This window comes from Pecten maximus, chromosome 10 (genome assembly GCF_902652985.1).
Source record: "Pecten maximus chromosome 10, xPecMax1.1, whole genome shotgun sequence".
Lineage (NCBI taxonomy): Eukaryota > Metazoa > Mollusca > Bivalvia > Pectinida > Pectinidae > Pecten > Pecten maximus.
The window spans coordinates 43,358,173-43,380,497 of record NC_047024.1 but is presented as its reverse complement, the minus strand read 5'-3'; the positions used below and the strand labels follow the sequence as shown (position 1 = coordinate 43,380,497).

General features: G+C 36.6%; 2 protein-coding genes across 2 annotated transcripts in view; one reads left to right on the top strand and one right to left on the bottom strand.

The window, feature by feature from the left end:
* LOC117336725 overlaps positions 1–22,325 on the bottom strand; it is a gene marked incomplete at its 3' end in the record, with an annotated part of 35,544 nt that extends 13,219 nt beyond the window's left edge. The window contains 7 exon segments of the mRNA XM_033897339.1: positions 3,175–3,320; positions 4,743–4,890; positions 8,345–8,496; positions 9,107–9,258; positions 11,841–12,001; positions 12,264–12,451; positions 21,934–22,325. Coding sequence (XP_033753230.1) covers positions 3,175–3,320; positions 4,743–4,890; positions 8,345–8,496; positions 9,107–9,258; positions 11,841–12,001; positions 12,264–12,451; positions 21,934–21,991 — 1,005 coding nt within the window.
* LOC117336777 lies at positions 10,147–11,291 on the top strand. The gene is made up of 2 exons (XM_033897415.1): positions 10,147–10,450; positions 10,938–11,291. Exons 1-2 carry the CDS (start codon positions 10,294–10,296, stop codon positions 11,126–11,128), a joined length of 348 nt encoding a protein of 115 aa, XP_033753306.1. The 5' UTR covers positions 10,147–10,293; the 3' UTR covers positions 11,129–11,291.

Sequence of the window (22,325 nt, the reverse complement as noted above, 5' to 3'; positions counted from 1 at the left end):
TAATTTCTATGCCGCCATTCGATACAAAAAATACTGAAGATTTACAATACCGGGACATGGACATTAACACCGATCACCTTGTATCCAAATGTTAAACAAGAGGCCCAGAGGGCCTGTATCGCTCACCTGGTCCATTTGAGCAAACATAATATAATGTTTAAGTTCCATTTACTATTAGCTATACATGTATTTGTTTATGTATGATTATGTTGTGGAGATCTCAAATGATATAAAGAAATAACCCAGAAACAAAGTCAAAATTCAACATGATTGTTTTTTAAAGAAATAAGTCCCGAGGGTGGGAAAAGACCGCGGGCCCATTTTTACATTAGGATTGTGTTCATCTTTTGACGCCCAGCAAGGCTATATATGGTTATTGGGTGGGGATCTAGATGTTTCAGTGATAAAACAAAGAAGACCATAGACCCCAGGGGGTAGGGGTGGAGGAGTGCCAGTCCCATTATTTGTATAAATTTGAATCCCAGCCTCCTGGGGATGTTACCACTGAAATATATGATGTTATACATTGCTTAGCTCCAGAAAAGAAGTCATTAATATCAATATTGCCATATGGACCACTTTTGGGCCTGCCAATGAAGCCCCAAGGCGGTCAGCCCACGATTTGTACAAGTTTGAATCCCTACCCCGTAAGGACGCTACACAATCAAATATGAGCGATGTACATAACTTAGTTCAGAGAAGTCGTTTATATATCGTTAGATAAGTTGACCCCTGTTAGACCCACCCTTCAGCCCCAGGGGATCAGCTGGACCATTTATAGTTTTTAAATCCCCACCCCTAGGGATTCTACTAGTCAAATAAGACTGATATCATCGCTTACTTCCATCAAAATCGTTCATTATCGTTGTCATCTTCAAAATCATTAATCAACATCATGACCATCATCAATATCTTTCATCATCATCAACTTCCAGACAATTAATTGTTTGTAGCAATTATGCACAATTGACCACTTTTGGCCCCACTCCTCAGGCACCCGGAGGGTCAGCCCAACTATATGTACAACTTTAAATCCCCACCCCATAACGATACTACCAGGCAATTATGAGTGATATCCATTGCTTAGTTCCGGAGGAGAAATAGGTTACATCAATTAAGCCAAAGTGACCCCTTTTGACCCCGCCCCTTCGACCCCCGAGAGGTCAGCCCCATCATTTGTACAATTTTGAATTCCTATCCCATAAGGATGTAACTAGTCAAATATGAGCAATATCCGTTGCTTAGTTTAAGAGAAGAAGTCGTGTATATCAATTTAGCCAAATTGACCTCTTTTGACCCCTCCCTCTCTGTAAAATTTTGTATACCTTTCCCATAACATTGCTAACAGAGAAATATGAGCGATATCCATTGCTTAGATCCAGGGAAGAAGTCGTTTATATCAAATATGCTAAACTGACCCCTTTTGGCCCCCGTCCCTCAGCCCACAGAGGGGACAGTCCCACTATTTGTACAATTTCTTATCCTCACCCCATAGTAATGCTGCCAGTCAAATTTTGTTCAATTCCTATCAGCGGTTGTGAGGAAGAAGACAATTGTTGACGGACAGACGACGGACGACGGACGCCAATGTATGGCTTAGCTCACCTTGGTCCTTCGGATCAGGTGAACGACCAAGGTGAGCTAAAAATGATAAAATCTGGCTTTATGGATAGAAAATTTGCAGGATGTGGCAAAGAAGAAGGAATTGTGTGTGGGGAACGATGAGTGCAAAAGAGCAAGGAAGTATGTGAGAGAGAAAGGGATTATGTGAGAGAGAAATGGTTTGTGAGAAAAGAAGGTTTTGTGTGTGGGAGAGGAATTGTATGTGGGAGAGGAATTGTATGTGAGAGAGGAATTGTATGTGAGAGAGGAATTGTGTGTGAGAGAGGAATTGTGTGTGAGATAATGGATGAGGGAAAGAGAGAAAAAAAAGAGAGATGAGTTTTGTATTTTTTTAATAATATGCGGTCATTGAAAAGTTTGCACGAGACATCTAAAGAGTTATATCCTCTCATTAGTCCATTGTTTGATGTTTAATGAAAGACACGAACACAGCGAAATCGATCTGGTACCTGTTAACATAGGGGATACAATAATAAGGTCTGAGTGATATTAAAGACTTAGAATCCTTTTATTCGAAAGATATAAAGCAGACGATGTTCCTGACAAGTGCTTATTGACATTTAAATGCACCGTCGATTATAAGACATCATTTCCATTTCGTTGTATTCCGGTACCTATAAAGAGGATGACAAATAAAGGAATCCAGCGAGATTGAACAGATCAGCTAAGAAAAGAAGTGGATTTTAAAAAGAATAATTTAAGATACACTGTAAGGAAGGAAATGCAGATTAAAGGGTCAATATGTCCAGGGTAATTTCGTACAGCTATCGGAGTATATCCAGGTCCAGGATCCAAGACAAAGCGACCCATCAATTCTTATCCCATCGGAAAGGGAGTGTCAGCGGGATGAATGGATCAATTAGACGGATTGGGACATTGTCATTATAACAAATTCCTAAAATAAAGTGTGTTCAGTGCTCTTTGTTATGTTCATTGGAAGAGATGATGAAAGTCACTCCAAAAACATTTCTACATACATCATAGATACTGACAATCGGGATATGAATATTGTATCCAACATAAAAAACGATAAATTAGGCTTTTTGGATTGAAAATTAACCTGAATGATTTCCGCAACAAATATGGAAAAAGTTTGATAATAAAGGCAAATAGGCCGTAGATTCTAGTTAGGTAGTGGGGTCCTCCTCCGATAATGAATCGTGTTTATAGAGAACAGTTAAACTCATTCAATTAGACAAAGCGTAATTTCCTTCAGTAATTTCAAGGAACTTTCTGCATTTTTTATTTGTTCTTGTTTTGTTTGTTTTTTTGTTTTTTTTTCGTTTTTTTTTTGTTTTTTTTTTTGTTTGGTTTTTGTTTTTGTTTTTTTTTGTTTTTTTTGTTTGTTTGATTTTTTTGTGTTTTTTTGTTGTTGTTGTGGCGGTTTTTATTTGTTGTTTTGCTTTTGAATTTGTTATATCATTATAACTATTTTAAATATTGATTTAGCTCAATACGTAGCATGATAATTAACCAATAATTCCGTAGAACTTAAGAGTTGATAATTGAGATATTTATATATTTAAAATGTCACAAACAATGAAATCCTACCTGTATGATTGTTAAAGCTTTGTTCCTCGGAGAACATACACTGTTACACAAGGTGACTGTCATGTACGGTTTGTCGAGGTAAGTCTGTGAGTCTAGACTGGCAGTCCTCCAGCACCCCTCGTATACGTACTGGGTAGAGACGGCCGCTATAACAGTATACATAGGGGATATTTAAAAAAAAAAATCCAATATGAAATGAAATCACTTTAAGATGTGTCTATCACGTAACTTAGAAAACAGTTTGATATTTTATACATTTTGACGGCTTCAAACTGAAAATTGGAGGACGAAAGGAAGCAGACTGCAGAAGAACGAAAACTAAATGCAAATAAAATCTACACTTAGATTCATATTAAAGTGAATAGTATAAGGCTTAATATTAAGTGATAAGCATGCTATTCAAACATCAGATTTCTTGTGGGCTCAAAAAGTCAGATGGGATCAAATTTCATTGTTTAAGTTCATACCAAATCAATATTGGATTGAAAAAAAGTAGGTTTTTGTAGTTTATCTTCAAGAAGAATCATACTTAAAAAATAGTTAAACAAGAGGCCCATGGGCCAAAACGGTCATCTGACAAACACTTACAGCAGGGACACGCCCCTCAATGCAATCTGAAGTGCTCAAACCAGCACCCATTACCATAAATTGTCTGTTCCCAGCCAGCTATGTTTCAGATCAAATTTGGTTTTTATCCATTTCGGCTTAAAGGAAGAGTAGCATCTTAAAGCAAAATTTCAGCCAAGTTACTGTTTTGGAGCCTCATCCCTCTGTCCCCAGCGGTAGGACCAGCTTCATTTATATAAATTATGATTGCTCTCCCCAATCATTTTTCGGATTAAATGTTGGTGTTGTTCATGAAGGCATTAAGGAGGAGTAGTGTTTAAAGCAAGATTACAGCAAAGTTCCCCTTTTGGGGCCCCGACACTCGGGCCCCATGGGTCACACCGGTCTCATTTATACAAAACATGATCGCCCTCCCAACAGTAATGTGTCGCACCAAGTTCGGCTCTAATTCACCCAATGTTTCAGAAGAAGTAGAGTTTTAAAGCAATAATATACCAAAGTTCCCCCTTTTTTTCCCACCTCTCTGTCCCCAGAGGCCGGACCAGCTTCATTTATATAAAATATGATCGCTCTCCTCAATGATGTTCCACGCCAAATTTGGTTGTAATCCGTTTTGGGTTTAAGGAGGAGTAGCGTTTTGAAAGCAAAAGTCGGACGGCGCACGGCGGAGCACGACGGAGCACGACGGAGCACGATAGCTAAAAAAAAATTAAGTAGGTCACAAAGACCTAGTTACGCTAATCATTGTAAGCGACTTAAAGTAATGTCGGACCAGGGGATTTGGCAACATTCATCATTTGAATAAATTGTGAAATACATGATATTTAATATCAAAATTCAAAAGAACGTGAAGCACACGTGTGTATTCTATACCGTGTCACTATTCAAATTAATTCAAAAGTGACAAGCATGCTACTATAAACCTCTCAGCAGTGACTACCACCTGCAATCTCAAAAGATTGTACAAAAGACATCCGAGATATTAACGTATTTTAATTTACCTGGTACAGGATAGGTAGCAAACATGTTGGAGTTACCCCCGCAGGTGTTAGTGTTAGAGGGATCCCCATTACACGGGAGGCTACACTGACTGTCATCTCTACCAGTCGGCGAGGAAATAAAATCACCGCAATGACATTTATACCCCATCTGTAACGACAAAATTAGTTTACGACAAAATGAAAAAAAAATTAAACTCTATCAGTAACGAAAAAAAAAATCAATTTATTCTCCATCTATAATGATACAATCAAATAATACCCATCTGTAACGACAAAATCAGTTTATACCCCATCTGTAACGACAAAATCAATTTATGTCCCATCTGTAACGACAAAATCAATTTATATCCCATATGTAACGACAAAATCAATTTATATCCCATATGTAACGACACAATTAGTTTATACATCATCTGTAGCGACAAAATCAATATATTCTACATCTGTAGCGACAAAATCAATGTATACCCCATCTGAAATGACAAATCAGTTTACTACAAAATCAATTGATACCCCATCTGAAATGACAAATCAGTTTACTACAAAATCAATTTATACCCCATCTGAAATGACAAATCAGTTTACTACAAAATCAAATAATACCCCATCTGTAACGACAAAATCAATGTATACCCCGTCTGTAACGACAAAATCAATGTATACCCCATCTGTAACGACAAAATCAATGTATAACCAATCTGTAACGACAAAATCAATATATTCTACATCTGTAACGACAAAATCAAGTTGTACTACGTCTGTAACGACAAAATCAATTTATATCCCATATGTAACGACACAATTAGTTTATACATCATCTGTAGCGACAAAATCAATATATTCTACATCTGTAACGACAAAACCGATTTATAACCCGCCTGTTAACGACAACTTAACGGAACTTTTCATAAGGTGTTTTTCTGTCATGAACTGTCGCCTTTTTAGACGAACGAAGTGCCATCTCTTCCCAAGAGTTGTCGTTCTTTTCACTTAGTAAGGAAGGACAACTCTGGGTATAACGCCCCGTTTATTTCGGATTCGTGAAGACGCTTGTCAGAGTCGTATCATAAAATGGTATGTTGTAATCATATCATGATGTTTGTGAATAATTCAAGCATGCTGGGTATTGCTAAAGCAGTACATGTCCCCTACCAGCCATCGCTAAAACAGAAACAGTGACATTGACCTTGACCCCAAAATCCTGAAACACACACCTGATCTGTAGCTACTCCTACTGAAGTTACATACCAACTTTCACCAACAATAACTTTGAAGCATGGCTGGGAAAAGTGTGGAAAATTGAGTGGACAGACTGACAGACGAACGGAAATACAGACAAAATTGACTAATGAGGTGTAGTCTTTTGTCTGTGAACTTGTGGGGTGCAACGCACAAGTTTCAATGAGCTATGGACATCACATTTAATTTCCGTTCATTCCGTCACTAAAAAGCACAGGTTTAATGATGAATTATGGGGCAAACACAAAATTACATTAAATTACATCTCCTATATGCGACGAAGATATTTGCACGGAATGAATCTTTAGTTCACCCCACAAGTATATCTAAGTGAGTACGGACGAATGGATGGGAAGGAAATCTATAGTTCCATCCGGTTACATCGGTAGGGCACTGATAATGACGAGGTGGTATCGATTATTCTACCATGTTTGCTATGTAACGCCAGTTTTGATTGGTTTAAAACCATGTATTATTTTCCAATAACCCACGCTCGTGCCAATAATACACGCTCGTGTTATAAAAGGTTACTATAGCCGAGTGGGCTAATGGGTTAGTCTTTCAATAATTTTTTATCACGACGTGAGTTCGAATCCTACGGAGGCCCCTCCTTTTTCTTTTTCTTTTTTTTTATCCCTTTTTTTTTAATTTTCAAAATCGATGCCATATGATAGATGCTCTTGATCGTAGTACTGTATTGCCTGTATATTTCATCAACAAGAAATAAATTGCAAGGTTTTCTCGGGGTTTCCTTGCTGTTTTTCTATTAGAAAGAGGTCGATCTCAGAACTAAACAGTACATGGTAGAATAGAAATAATCAACTTTGACTCGTGTATTGTTGCAGGATATACAACTCGGGCTCGGATATTTTGCAATTTTAATTAATAACTCAGGCCTGCGGCCTTTGTTATCAATTAATTGCAAAATATCCTCGTCCTCGTTGTATATCCTGCAACAATACACGAACCATCGTTAATTATTTCTTAAATATAACGATTATATCATTCCATGTACTGAATAAAGAATATTATATAATGTTGAAACTAAATACTATAATCATAAAAGTAATATATTGGTGAAACCAAATAATAAAACGATGACATCATATTATATAATGACTGACTCAAATAATATGACTGAATCAAATGATTTGAGGAAAACATCAATTCATATTCATGAAGTATTTTGTCTGCCGTATATGACAGTTATGACGTTCCATAGACACAATCGTCTATCTTGCCAACTAAAACCAGATTTATACTTTCTAAGGCAGCAAAACCTAGATACAACCATTTCATTAGTGTAATGGCATGTCCTTTACTAGAAATAGGTTTCCCATCGGGACTCGGCGCACATTGTTCGACCCGCCATTATATTGACGATGTCAAATACACAACACACATGTACATAATAATGTTTTTATCCTGCAACTGCCACCGCATTGTCGGAATACACCCACCGTATATATGTTTGCTGTATACGGCAGTGACGGAAAACAGCTGTATTTTGGAATCTTAGCACGTGCGTCAGTTCGACTGACCTACTTCAAAGTGAAACTACGTTTAAAAGGCGAACATATTTCTGTCATTTTTGACACCGTTTCACTTCTGCTTAAAAACACCACTCTTATAACGAAGATCGTTATCGGTATCAAATGATAAGAAGAAATACTAATTGTATCTTTAAAATAATTAACGAACTATAATGCGTTTCAGAACGGATAACAAAATTATATCAGGTTGAATCGTTTTTGGTAATAATAAGACTGCATTTGAATCAGGAATATAATTTTATTAATGTGTCATTTGAAAAGATACATCCACTTATTCAGCTTGCATTCAATCTTAACTTCGTTTCGCTTTTAACTGCATATCTGCATTTTGCATTTACTGCTACATTTGCCAATCAAATACTTCATCTTGAACAGTAACGCCACCTGTCGCGTCATATCCGGGGCAAAAAAAACTAGACACTTTTTACATATTATAATCTTCAAATGAGTGGTATTATCACCCAAGCCGTATCCATATTGACGGTACAGTTAAAGGCTGTCATTACGATCTATGTATTTATATCGTCTAGACAATGATTTGTCACTCGAGAGTCTCGGGCTGGTCATAATCCTTTTGATGTCCATCGTATTCATGTCACGTGATCTTCGGAAGGACCGATGGACGAAGGAGCGAAAATACGATGGCGAAGGAGCGAAATGCCATCGCTCCTTCGCCATCGTGTTTTCGCTCCTTCGCGTTTAGGTCGAAGAAGCAAAAGAGCGATATTGGAAATTTGCCCCTAACGGAACACCATAGTAGTCAGTCCATGTTTATCTTTGTCTAGGAGCATGCATACTTTAAATACGTACCTCTAGAAACATTCGCGGATGTGAGAGTGCTCTGCAATGGAAAGCGCATTGCAGCAGAGTCATGCCCTGGATGTCCTCTATGGCATATATCTTGGTCATGGCGCTGAATGACCAACAGCCTTCGTATGTGTATGCGGCATTCATTGAGGTTTCTGAAAAGGGAAGAAAACATTGCTATATTAAAACTTAATGCTACATAACCCTGTAGGTTTTCTCTTCCTTATCTATATACTACGTGTAAAAATTATCCCTGTTTAAAATTTTAAACTAAGATGGGTTCGACCATCTGCCGAAGTGCATTTCACGGATGTTTATGTTAGACAAATAGACTATCTGTAAACAAGTAAAACCTTGTTTATTTCTACTATTAATTCTAGTCACCACATGTACGCATATATGTCTATTGGTTTTAATTGTAACCAATAAATATCATTATTTCATTTCATATTGATGTAAGGTGTTCCAGTTCGAAGATTTATATTTGCCTTTGTATGAAAAATGGGAAAGGAATTAACATAAGCTCTAAGCTTGTTTTTCCATCTCATAAAAATATTTGTATATGTATTGATTATTTTGATTAATGAATAAAATATTGTTTAAACTAAGTAAAACCTCAGATTGTAGACGTCTGATAACCAACGCAGATTTTGGCGCTAGACGACGGCGATTCTTTGAACAAATTGTAGACATGAATAGTCACAGGAACATAAAGGTTACACAATCACTCGTTGTGTAACCTCTATTTCCACTATGAATACTTGCCTGCCGCCAGTGTCGGTGGGACGTCCGGAAATCGTGGTACCAGGAAAACCGGATACTGGTTCTGACTCTGTCCCGAGGGGCCATCCCAAACTCCCAGCCAAGCCACATCGGTACCAGTTGTACTCCCGATATGAAGTTGGTATGACGGTTTACTGAGGTTAACAAACACCTCGATTAATATGATTATGTAGTTTTATGCAGTGTTATTCTCGTTATATGTTTCATATCTATATTAAATAGACATCTTGACAAATGGCTGTCTTAGAGATCGTAGTAGCAAAAATTTCATGTGCAAATCCAGTTGATATTTGGTGATTTGGTTGAAAATGTAATCCCTGACTTCAGGGACCAGTTGTTCAAAACGTGATTAGGCTAATCACATATGTTAACAACATTTTTCAAATCCTAATATAATAATTTCTGGTAGAAGTTAGAACTAACTTGACAAAACTTTATGAAATTCTGTAATTCTTAATTCTCTTCCAACTGGCATAGTTTAAAGATGATATACTCACAGGTTTTGCAACAAATGAGAAATGCAGTTTTCATTAATATTAAGCTAATCACCTTTTTCACCTTTTGAACAACCCAGATAGCATGACTATGTTGGGCCAACGTTGGCATATGGTTGTACGGTTGGCCAATGGTTGGCGTTGGTCATACAACGTTGGCCCGACGTTGGCCCAACAACAACTTGTTTTACTCGACAGCAAGTGAAGATAAGTTGGGAACACTACGTTGGCCCAACATTAGCCCCCTGTAGTACATTTCAGTGCTAAATTACCTAGGTTGGTCCAACGTTGGTCCTACGTTGACCCGATGTTGTAAGCCCAAGCAGGTTTACAACAAATTCAAACAAAAGTGATTATCTGTAATCAAAGTTGATATATATATTATCAATCATTTTTAAAAATACACTTCATAAGATTTTTTAATAGTGATTTTTTTTTTCAAAATCACTATATATTAAAATGTATTGTTTGCGTGAGAATAACTAATCATCAATTAAAGTCTTTTATACTGTAGTAAAACAGGAACAAGGACATAAATTTTTTGGTAAATATTTTAGTGGCCGGTTTAAGGATACCATTTTCTATGCATGTTTACTGCCCACAAAACTGGGTCAGCGCTTCTCACAGCAAGGGTCGGACCAGTTCCCTTGGTAACCGTGACATCTGATACTAGGGATGGTCAAGCTGCCTGCAGATGTTACATTCTTATCAGGGACCTTGATCGAGCTGTTCAACTGGTTGTACACAGTACACATGCTATTTCGACTTACACAGAAGATATTTGGATTAATCACGAAGAAGAAAGAGAGCATTTCTTTGATCAAAAGACAATGTAAGTAGGCTATATGATTTGCTTTTTAATTATATGTTTCAATTCCTGAAGTAATTTTAGTATATTAATTAATTCCACAAGACCACCTGCCGTACGTACACTACTGTACGTACACTTTTGCTTGCTAGATATCAGGGTTATAAAGTTTTCAGAATTTATTTTTCATTTCTTACACACACACACATATATACTAAGTATATTTATCTACAAAATGTGTGTAGCTGTTCCATGTTCAATGTCAGATCGTTTGTAATTCCCTTGTTTCTTGATAAAGGGGCAGATTGCCTCGAAAATACTTGTCTGTACTGTCGTTATTACTACTTGACAAATTTCATATATATATATAATCTATATATAATAATGTAAATTACTTTAATGCCATAATGCCATAACTGCAGAAATGTCCAGGTTAGCGATTCAGGCCATCTGTGCCGCTTGATTTTTACATTCTGTGTAGATTTGATATATTGTTTATTTATTCCAACAGCTACAGTAAGGAAGAACCGCCTGTGTGCGACAGCAACAGATTCGGAAATTGCAGCAATTGCAAAAGATTGGTTCAGATTTGCTTGTGATCGCGATGGTGGCAGGAAAAGGAGAGAGGAACAAAATAGGACACAACAGGCAGCTACTGCAACTAACAATGCTGTGCTTAATGACAATTCCGAACAGGACTGATCTGGGACAGATAACTAAAATTAACATCTGATAATCATTTATCAGTTTTGACTCTTTATAATGATACATAACATACTGTATTTAAAACTGTTGATTGTAAAAGAGAATAATGTACATTTAATCACTGTATTGTCATTATATACAAATAAATTGTAAAGCACTTGCCAATATGACAACTGATTAATTTTTATGTTGCCAGCATTACACATAAGCATCACTTTATCTACTGTTTGTTACGTTGGGCCAATGTTGGGCCTATGAAGGTGAAACCAATAGTTGGAAATACACACTTGAAACCAACGATGGGCCAACGTTGGCTATCTGACATACAATGTTGGTCCAACGATGGGCCAACATTGGCTATCTGACTTACAATGTTGGTCCAACGATGGGCCAACACGTTGGGCCAACGATGGGCCGATGAGCAAAATTACATTGGGCCAACGTAGTTTGCCAACATTGGCCCTACGTAGTCAACATCTGTGGGCCAACGTTGGCCCAACGTAGTCATGCTATCTGGGAACTGGGCCCAGGTGGTTAAATAACTTCAACCATACCAAAAAATATATATCATAAATAGATTTAAAACACGTAATTTACATACACACACAATTTACATACACACACAATTTATGTTGTCTATTATCATTGTAAAAGTTTAAAGATGTGTACCTCGAAGCTAACAAGAGTTTATATTTTACTGTAGTATTACCTCCAGCTGATTTCGGCTGTGGAAGCCGTCACCGGGGACGAGGATGATATGATGTTACTCTCTATGAGTAAGCTCCGCAATGTCGGACCAGTCCCTAAAGGAACCTGAAACGCCATCTCCCACAAAACGTCGCCTTGGCTATTTAATGTTCTGATGTGAATCTGTAAAACGGAACACCCAATCCAACACTGATACAGCTATGAGGAAGAAATATCTATGTTGACTAATCAGATGTGTGCTTTCTATTCAATACTTTTTAAAATCGAAATAAAAAGAGCTCGACAAAAACAAGTATTTAAAACTATCCACAAGAGTGCAAAGACAAATCTTGACATACAACAATGTGTAAGGTTAAAATTAATGAGCTACATACATTAAAAGACTGTAATGATATATTTATAGACTTGGTGAAATGATAGGTACCTTGTCTGGGGGGTTGTCCCAATCATCTATCAGTGTGCTTCTGACCAAGGTCAAAGGAATCAAGTCACGAGCGGTCATGAGCGGGTCAAGGTCAGTGGGATAACTCGATCCAGTCTGATTCCAAATGGATTCTATGTTGACGTCATTTCCTGCCCTCACCAGTAACAGGACTCGTTCTTCTGTAAATGCTAGAGAGTTATGTTGATGATAAGAAAATGCATATAACATCATTGTGCTTTAAACCAAAAGTTTAATGATTTTCTTTTTTTCCATACAGGATACTAAGTATTTTTTAAAGAACATGGAATACATGAATATTCTAAACGGGTAGGCATGCGCGTATGGAGGGTTAAAAGGGACATAATTATATGTTTAACTTTTCTTGTTTGTTTAACCATTTAACTTATTGTTTTGATTATTGTTCCTTTATCTTTTATTTTTTCATTTCTTTATTTTTACATCGTGATAAGTGTTGATATTAAATTTCTTTTATTCAGCGTTAGATAGTTTGTGTTTCTTTGTTTTATATTCCTATTGCTGCAGACTGATGCTATAAACTAAGTAAAATTGTGTTTAACAATTTTAAATATTAGTCGGCTATTTCTATTTTGTGAACAAAAACTTTGATTTAATATGTCATTTTTTCAGTTTCTGCTTGATAGTTTTATGGTTTTCAAATTTAGTGGTTTAATATCGCATTTTCTTCTTTTCCTATTTGGTTATTTAAGTATATTTTGTTTCACAACAACAATGTAAGTGTTTCAGAATTATGTCCCAAAAAACCCTTGATGCATTTTCCCCAACTATTCTAACACCAGGGGGCAGTAAAATCTAAACATAAATATATAATCACGGGGCGCTCCCCATCAACCACCGACTGGTAACTTCATATTATGATTTTATCAAAACGGTTAAATCCTAGGCATTGTGCTTATTAGATATGTAATTATTAGTATTGAGACACCGTTTGTGTACCCATAAAATGTTTCTTTTTGACGATTTTTCCGTGTCGTTTTACGACATCGCTCAACTTTTGTGACGGAAGTGGGTCAATCAGCTAGACCAACGTTCATCTTTTCGATAACAAATCTAATCTCTTATGGAGTCGTAGGTTTCCTAGGTCTAGTGTAAATGTTACGTGTTCATTCACGTTTTAGAGACAGGCGACGTTTAAATATGTAATATTTTTAAAATGTCTTTGTTGTTTGTTTGTTTAATGAAATTACTGTGTCGTTAGTTTATGCTTTGATGTCTTGATCAGCTGATATTTGTTTATGTTGTGGAGCAACGACATTTCGAGAATCATATCTCGTACACATTAGCTAAGTACGATGACACGAACTTTCAAGGAACTACGTATACTGTACATGTACTTCAGTACACACTAGCAGTATATTAAATAATTCTTTTTCAGTAATAGAAGTTTTTTTCTCAAATTCTTAATGAAATATAGATATGTTCTAGGGCCTAATGCTTTAAATTTTGACAGTGTCAAATTATATCATCTGATGCATTGATTAATAAATTTAATAAGTTTTCAAATATATTTAAACCCTTCACTTTTATGCACCAAAGAAAGCAATAAGCAATATGCAAGAAAGCTGTTCTGACAAATTTTAAACTAAAATATTGTCAATTATTATGTTGCATTAGGAAAAATTATGTTGCTTTGGGTGTATAGAAAGATGTCATGCATTTTTTTTTATCTTTTAAAATTAAATCAATTTCAGTTTATTACAAAAAATTATCAGATAGAAAATTATTTGACAAAATCAAAGAGTCACCATGAGGTTTTAGCTATCACAATTTTACAAAATAGTTTACTTTGAAATTTCATGAATTAGTAAATTTTCAAATATCTATAAATATAAGTTGCTTTATTATCAATTCCATATCAACATATTTCAACCCTTTGCTTACATGTGCCAAAGAAAACCATGTGCGAGAAACCTGTTCTGAGAAAATTTTACTAAAATTATGTTGATTGTTATATCACATAAGTCAATTAACTAATTAAGGAGGTGGAACCATGTTGTAGTTTTGTCTTTTGAATTTGTAATCAGTTTCAACTTATTACAAAAGGTATAATAGAAAACTACTTGTCAAAATTAAAGAATTGCTAATATTTTGTTATCACTATTTTACAAAATAGTTTTTCTCAAAAATTTCATCTGCACATAGGTAGCAAGTGGTAAATTTTGAAATATCTTTGCTTTAAATATCATTCCAACATATTTCAACCTTTCGCTTACATATACCAAAGAAAACAATGTGCAAGACACCAATTCTGACAAATTTATACTTAAGTTTTTGGAACTATTATGTATTTACTGTGTTGCACTATGTTAAATTCAATGTTGGGGAACAAAGTAGTTATTTTTTTTATCTTTTGAATTTAAACTTTACTTATATAAAGGTATCATAGAAAATTATTTGACAAATTCAAACAATGACCACCATTCTACAAGATAGTCTTCTTCATAATGTCATCTCCACACAGGTGAAATACAGCAGCACTACAGTAGGACTAGTGTACATTTAAATAGTTTATATGTTTCTTTTTTTAGGCCAACACCAACATATGCAAACATTTACATTAGGAAGGGTGTTACAAATTGTTGGCCAAAGACTGCAGTTAATTTCCCTCTATATTCTACTGAAGAAACCAATTCAGGATTTTGAAACTTTATATAAAATCTGGTTTTAATTTCATATTGTAGAACTATTTTCTCAATATCAAACTATTTTGATATTGGGATAACACCATTTTCTTTTATTTTCACATCTTTTACAATTGCAACTGTAACAAATAAAAATTAAAAAGTTTTAAACAGGTACTGAAATTGCAGGCCTTAGACCGCAAGTAATTATCCTCTGTTCTACTTAAAAAAAAAATTCATTAAAATGTTTTTGAGACTTTGCATAAAATATGGTTTTCATTTCATTTTGTAGAAGTACTCTCTCAATTTCAAGCCATTTAGATATTAAGAAACAAATTTTCCACAATTTTCACTTCTTTTTACTATTGTACTATTGCCACTGTAAGATAGTTAATTATTTATTATTGAGGGGCCGCGGTGGCCGAGTGGTTAAGGTGTCATGACACTTAATATCACTAGCTATCCACCTCTGGGTTGCTAGTTCGAAACCTACGTTGGAAGTTAACTGGCCATGGTACTGACCGTAGGCCAGTAGTGTTTCTCCTGGTACTCCGGCTTTCCTCCACCTCTAAACTTGACACGTCCTTAAATGAACTTAGCGGTTAATAGGACGTTAAACCAAATACACCAAGTATATTAGTATTATATATATAGAAGAAGTATAGTTTGAACAGTTATCCTGCAGAAGAAAATGGAAGCTGACAATCAGTCCGGTATGTACTGTCATGGTTATGTCTTTGGACAAGACCACTTTACCCTTTTTGTTCTGGATGGCATGCAATGGGCCTCTTGTATGTTGTTCAGTCAGGTAGTCACCAACTACTACAAGGAGACCCAGCCTCAGACTTAAAGATGCTACTTATTTTTTAGAATCTTGGCAAACTGGTCTACACTGCTACCTTACAAGAAGTTTAAATCATTTATTTGAAAAAAAAATATATTTATTTTGCTTGGTAAGCTCCATTTCCTGGATGGCTTGTGGACAGACAGGTCTCCTGCATGTTGTTCAGAGGTAGTCACTAACTACTACAAGGAGACCCTGCCTCAAACTGACTCAGCTGGCTATTCAAAGGGTGATAAACAAAGCTAACAAATAAAGCAAATATATATAAGAATAAGAGATAATTTGCCACTTAATTTTCAGAAACTCCAGGGCAATTAAACTGGTGTACACTGCTACCTGATAAAAGGTTGAAAAAGTTATTTAAAAATAAAAATATGATTTATTATGCATTATTAAGCTTCCTTTACATGAATTATTGGTCAAATTCACATAAATAATTTAAAACTTGCTAATTACTTAATTTTCATCTGTGATAGAAAAAGGGAGATAACTCGCTCACCTGTTCTTGATAATTACATGGGTAATAAGATATTTCCCTAAAGTTATATTCATGATCGATCAATTATCGATATGATGATGATTGATAATGAACTTATTAGTGATTCCCAACACTACTGAAGAAGTTTTCGAATAAAAAAATTAGACAATCTCCCAATTTGCTTGACACGGACCACTGACAAAGACGCTTGATACTGACTTTGAACTATGGGGAAGTCCCGAAATGAAATTTACAATTTCATAGCCTATAGTCTATTGAATCAATATTCGGCAAAATCATCGGTTGATGGAAGTCTAACCGTTATATCCGAAGTCTTGGAACTGGCAGTACGGGCGCTGTATGATCAATCTAATTAAAATCTAAATGGTCATTATCACTACACGTTGCTCATAACATAGTGAGAATGACCATCTAGGTTTTAATTAGATTGCTGTATGATATGCGAAACTACGAAAACCAGTCTAGTACTTCGAGCTCTTGGCCTACTGCCTGTGCCATTCAACCGGAGCAGACACGAAAAAACGGGCTCGGTGTCGTAAACACTTTTTTTAACTAGGATTTTATCATCTGAGGATATAATATTGATATTATTTCGAATATTAAGGATAAAAAGCAGTGAGTGTATAATTTAGGGCCAAAGCTTAATCCAGTCAATGATGAAGTGTTTCAGTCGGGCATTAGTAGGAATTTGAGAGTCACTGTTGCCATGGCTGCTGTAGGGAGTAATCCTTACTTCCGAAGCGATTGATTTGAGCACCCTCTGGCGATAGAATGAAGATGAAAAATTGCACAAGGGTTTTTTGGGACATAATTCTAACTTTCTATTTCTTACTTTTTCCCCTTTCTTTCTCTCTTCATTTTTAGTTTTCATCTTTCATGTAACATGTTTTAGCAAAAATAGTTATTTTACAAGTTGTAAAATTGGAGAACAATACAGTTTTATTCAAACTTTAAAGTTTAAATATAAAATCTTAACAACAGTAAAAAAAAAAAAATGATAAAATGCACAATTGAAGATAAAATGTTAAAATAAAGAGTTTTGAATTCAAAAAAGTAATAACGTAAAATGAAGCATTAAAATTGTGAGAAATAAATCAGTAATGACAAATAATGAGAAGTTGCAATTAGAAAAGTAAAAAAAAGTAAGAAAAAAGATTGAAAATAGTATGTTTGACTTATGTCCCTTTTAACCCTCCATATGCGCGTAGCTGCCAGTACGCAAGTACGCAGGCGAATCCATTTAACTTTTCATAAAAAAAATGTGTATCAATATGAAGTCAAATGCACCTTGTATGCAGAGTGGAACCATATAGATTCTAGTGACACTGACACGTCGGGAACAGAAATGAAAATTAAAGTTTACTGTGGGAAAAGCCGGACCATCGACTTTGTTTGAACTCCATCTTTTTTTTTCTTTTCTTTTCGTACACATCTTTTAATTCTTGTTACAGATACACCGACTATATAATGATATATTTTGAGTGATTTGGGAATCAAAATATCCCTTTTTCACACAATTATGAATTATACTAACAGCAAAATGGAAATAAATCTGTGACGCTAGTAGCTATGTTAATGTTTTTGTGGCTTCAAGAATGGTCCATCTTGATATTTTCAAAACTTCAAAACTTTCCAAAACTTTCGGACTCGCGCCTACGACGCTCGTGAATCCACTTAATCAAGGGCCCAGCTACGCCCCTGGTAGGTATCAGAAATTAAGTGGCATTCAGTGTAGCGGAAAACCTCGGGAATTTAAGTGCACTAGCAGATATTATCACTCAGCAATATCAAACGATTGCTTAAAATAAATACAAGAGAATGAATAAATGTAATGAGAGTCAGTACAATTTGTCTGAAGCTATTTGTAACTGCAATAGTCACGTGGGAACGGTTGCCAAGGAGACACTGACGGTAAGGATCATATGAGGACAGGTGTCAAGGAGCCGTCAACAGTCGGGGTCATGTGAGGGCAGGTGTCAAGGGAATACCAACAGTCAGGGTTATATGAGGATGGATGTCTAGGGGACACCAACAGACAGGGTCATATGATGACGAGTGTCTAGGGGACACCAACAGTCAGGGTCATATGAGGACTGGTGTCAAGGGGGATACCAACAGTCAGGGTTATATGAGGATGGATGTCTAGGGGACACCAACAGACAGGGTCATATGAGGATGGATGTCTAGGGGACACCAACAGACAGGGTCATATGAGGACTGGTGTCAAGGGGGATACCAACAGTCAGGGTCATATGAGGATGGATGTCTAGGGGATACCAACAGTCAGGGCCATATGAGGACGGGTGTCTAGGGGATACCAACAGACAGGGTCATATGAGGACGGGTGTCTAGGGGATACCAACAGACAGGGTCATACGAGGACAGGTGTCAAGGAGCCATCAACAGTCAGGGTCATAAGAGGACTGGTGTCTAGGGGATACCAACAGACAGGGTCATATGAGGACAGGTGTCAAGGAGCCATCAACAGTCAGGGTCGTATGAGGACGGGTGTCTAGGGGACACCAACAGTCAGGTTCATATGATGACGAGTGTCTAGGGGACACCAACAGTCAGGGTCATATGAGGACGAGTGTCTAGAGGGTCACCAACAGTCAGGGTTATATGAGGACGGGTGTCTAGAGGGATACCAACAGTCAGGGTCATATGAGGACGGGTGTGTAGAGGGTCACCAACAGTCAGGGTCATATGAGGACGGGTGTGTAGAGGGCAACCAAAAGTCAGGGTTATATGAGGACGGGTGTCTAGGGGACACCAACAGTCAGAGTCATATGAGGACGGGTGTCTAGGGGGACACCAACAGCCAGGGTCATATGAGGACGGGTGTGTAGAGGGCAACCAACAGTCAGGGTTATATGAGGACGGGTGTCTAGAGGGATACCAACAGTCAGAGTCATATGAGGACGGGTGTCAAGGGAATACCAACAGTCAGGAGTATCACTAACAGTCAGGGTCATATGAATATTTATTGTGACGAAGTCAGGAGGCGATTGGCCCTTATACCGTTCCGGAAGTCGAGGTGATAGGCCCCTGTACCGTTCCGGACGTCGAGGAAGCGATATGCCTATGTACCGTTCCGGAAGTCGAGGAGGCGATGTTCACATTCTGTGAGCGCTCAATCGACATAGGTTTTGTGTTAGCTATCATTCAATGCATTTTAATCAACTTCATAATATTGGTCAAGTACGACAATACCTCGAACTAGCTGACCGATATTTCATATGGTAATTTTTTCACACGATGGGATTTGTATCAACTAATCATCTCATTGGGAGCCACCCTCATTGTCCCTCCAATCACTTTCAAATCTCGTGATTCGTGTATACATTGTAAAACATGATACTAATCTGGGAGACATGTTTGATTAACAGAATTTAATCAGCGATGTTGATGTTATATAAAATATTAATGACGACAGCAGAATACTTCAATCTGCCTGTGATGTAATTTACATAAACGCGCACACTCATTAGTAGGGGCAGGAATATATAACATTTACGAGTTTTACTAATACGGCACAGGACAAAGTAGTCCTATTGTCATCGGTGTGTATAACTGTCAAACGAGGTGGAAAGTCAACACTACAACATTTCCTAATCACATAGAATCGATAGATTTAATCGAGTAAGGTAAATAACTACACATTCAAAATCAGTGTGTATTTGTTTATGTAAATAAAAACATGCCGGTGAGATTGACAGATGAAATAAATAATGGAAACTTACATTATGCCAATAACATAAATGGCCATATACCGACCACACATACATACTAGTTATAACACATGGCTATATATAAGCAATGTAAACAATTATACCACTCTTTCGGATCAACCTCGCCATTCGGAAACATTTTAACCAGGTGTTTATCGTAAGTCTTTAGCTCTATATTTGTGTCCACGCTCAAGACACGAATTTCACAGGCTGGGCATACAATGCCATTGGCCCCATTTATTTTTTTAATCTTTTTTTTCTCCTATTTCTTATATTTTGGCGGTACATACTGTTTAAAAGAAAATCAAGAAACGTGCATAGAGGTACATTTAAATGGAGACTGTATTCAACGGGAGCCTGAAGTTGGTTCCGAGTTTCGAGTTCCGTTTAAGTAAAACGGAACTCGGAACTGGGACCAAAACCCGTAAAGCTAATACATTGTAGTTCCGTTTTAGTTTTACTTAAACGGAACTCGGAACTGGTTTCTAGTTTCATTTCTTTTAAACGGAACTGAGAACAAGTTTATACCTGACTGATAAGTGTCCTTACACTCGTTGACATATCATTTCTTTTTCAGATTCGGGTCTCATATTGAGATAAAGTACGTAGAATATTTTCTTTAAGGAATTTGGAAACTACATATGTAATTCCTAGTTCCGATTTTCTTAAACGGAACTCGGAACCAACTTCAGGCTGTTATGTTGAACATTAAAAGTACGGCCATCTTTCAAGATGGCAGTATTGCTGTTTCGTCTGACCGTACTATGAGGTATCCGACCTCCCCTCGAATCTTATAACTGGTTCCTTAGGATAAGGCATTAATTTAATTCATATGTAGTTACGCGATACGAATAAAATAAGCCAAATTAGATTGCACGAAACTACTTTTAAAATCGCTGGTAGAAGGCCACGTGACTTCATATCTCGCGCATTAAAAGGGAATATTGAATAACTCTGCTGTCAAAAGAAACACAGTGATAAGATTATGGGGTAGTACACATCTCTTTTATAAGTTTAGGACGATTTGGAATTTTCTAACTTGACACTAACACTCGGCCAGCAGCTTGTCGAGTTATTCGGTTTTAATTCATTATTCGGTATTTAAATATTACACCTTTTTTATTTAAAGGTGCTGAACACCTGTGTATACATCCGTTGTACACTCCTGTGAGATTGGTGGCTTTAGAATAGGTTATAGAACACACATGCTTACGCGTTTTGTGTTTTATTACATTTTTATCAGTGAAATATAAGGAACGTTCATCTTGATAAAAAACCTACATCATTTTCTAACTATGATGACAGTGATGACATATATCTTTTGTTTTTGACCAATCAGGCCGGTACTTTCAATTCACCGCACTGAAATCCGTCGCTTTGTTTTTGTTCGGACCCAAATGAAGCGAATGTATTATACAATAACGTACGTTGCAGATTTTGATAAAAGACCAATTTGACAACAATTTTACAAGCAAAAATTACCAAGTAAGAGCAGCTTATGCAAAATGACGACGTCACGCCGTCAAGCATAACGTCATTAAAAATGAAACAAAAAGAAAATCGCATGGTTTTCCGTTGAATATAACATATATTTCACTCGAATGACAGAAATATACCGTTTTTCACTCCTGAAAAACATATTGATATTCCGTCATACTCGTGAAAAATATGTTATATTCAATGAAAAACCATTCAATATTCTCTATCATGTTTTTACACTATAGAAAATTGACCAAGACTAAATTAATTTGTGGTCGCTATCTAAGCTTCCACACATCCGTCCCCTAAATTCATTGATATAACATAAATCAACAAAAACACAAATATAACATGTAACTAACGCACGACCATAATCGTAAATATTTCATGTATGTATTCACACTGAAAAAATATTACCAATAAGAAGTATTAAGTCACTTAGTATTTTACGACTTACCTGGTGCTGTTGCCATGGAAAACAGATAAAACTGTAATAGAGTCGACACGGACAACATGTCGGCGGTGTCTAATCCCTTTTCCCAAATCCGATTATCAGAAACTTCTGTTTAAGTGGAATGGCGAGAAACTCAAGTTTATCGGAGTGGTCACAAGCTCCAGTTAAAGCGGAGTGGTCAAACTTCAGTTTAAGCGGAGTGGTCAAACTTCAGTTTAAGCGGAGTGCTCACAAACACCAGTTTAAGCGGGGTGATCATAAACACCAGTTAAAGCGGAACGGTCAAACTCCAGTTGAAACGGAATGGTCAAACTCCAGTTTAAACGGAATGGTCAAACTCCAGTTTAAGCGGAGCTTATAGAATCCTCAGTTCAACACGGGTAGCCCTTGGTACA

Excerpts from the sequence above, each read along its gene's own strand:
- LOC117336777 (XM_033897415.1), top strand. The coding sequence starts at position 10,294 with ATGGTCAAGCTGCCTGCAGATGTTACATTCTTATCAGGGACCTTGATC. Across the intron at positions 10,451-10,937 it reads TTCTTTGATCAAAAGACAAT|CTACAGTAAGGAAGAACCGC; the intron begins GTAAGTAGGCTA and ends TTATTCCAACAG.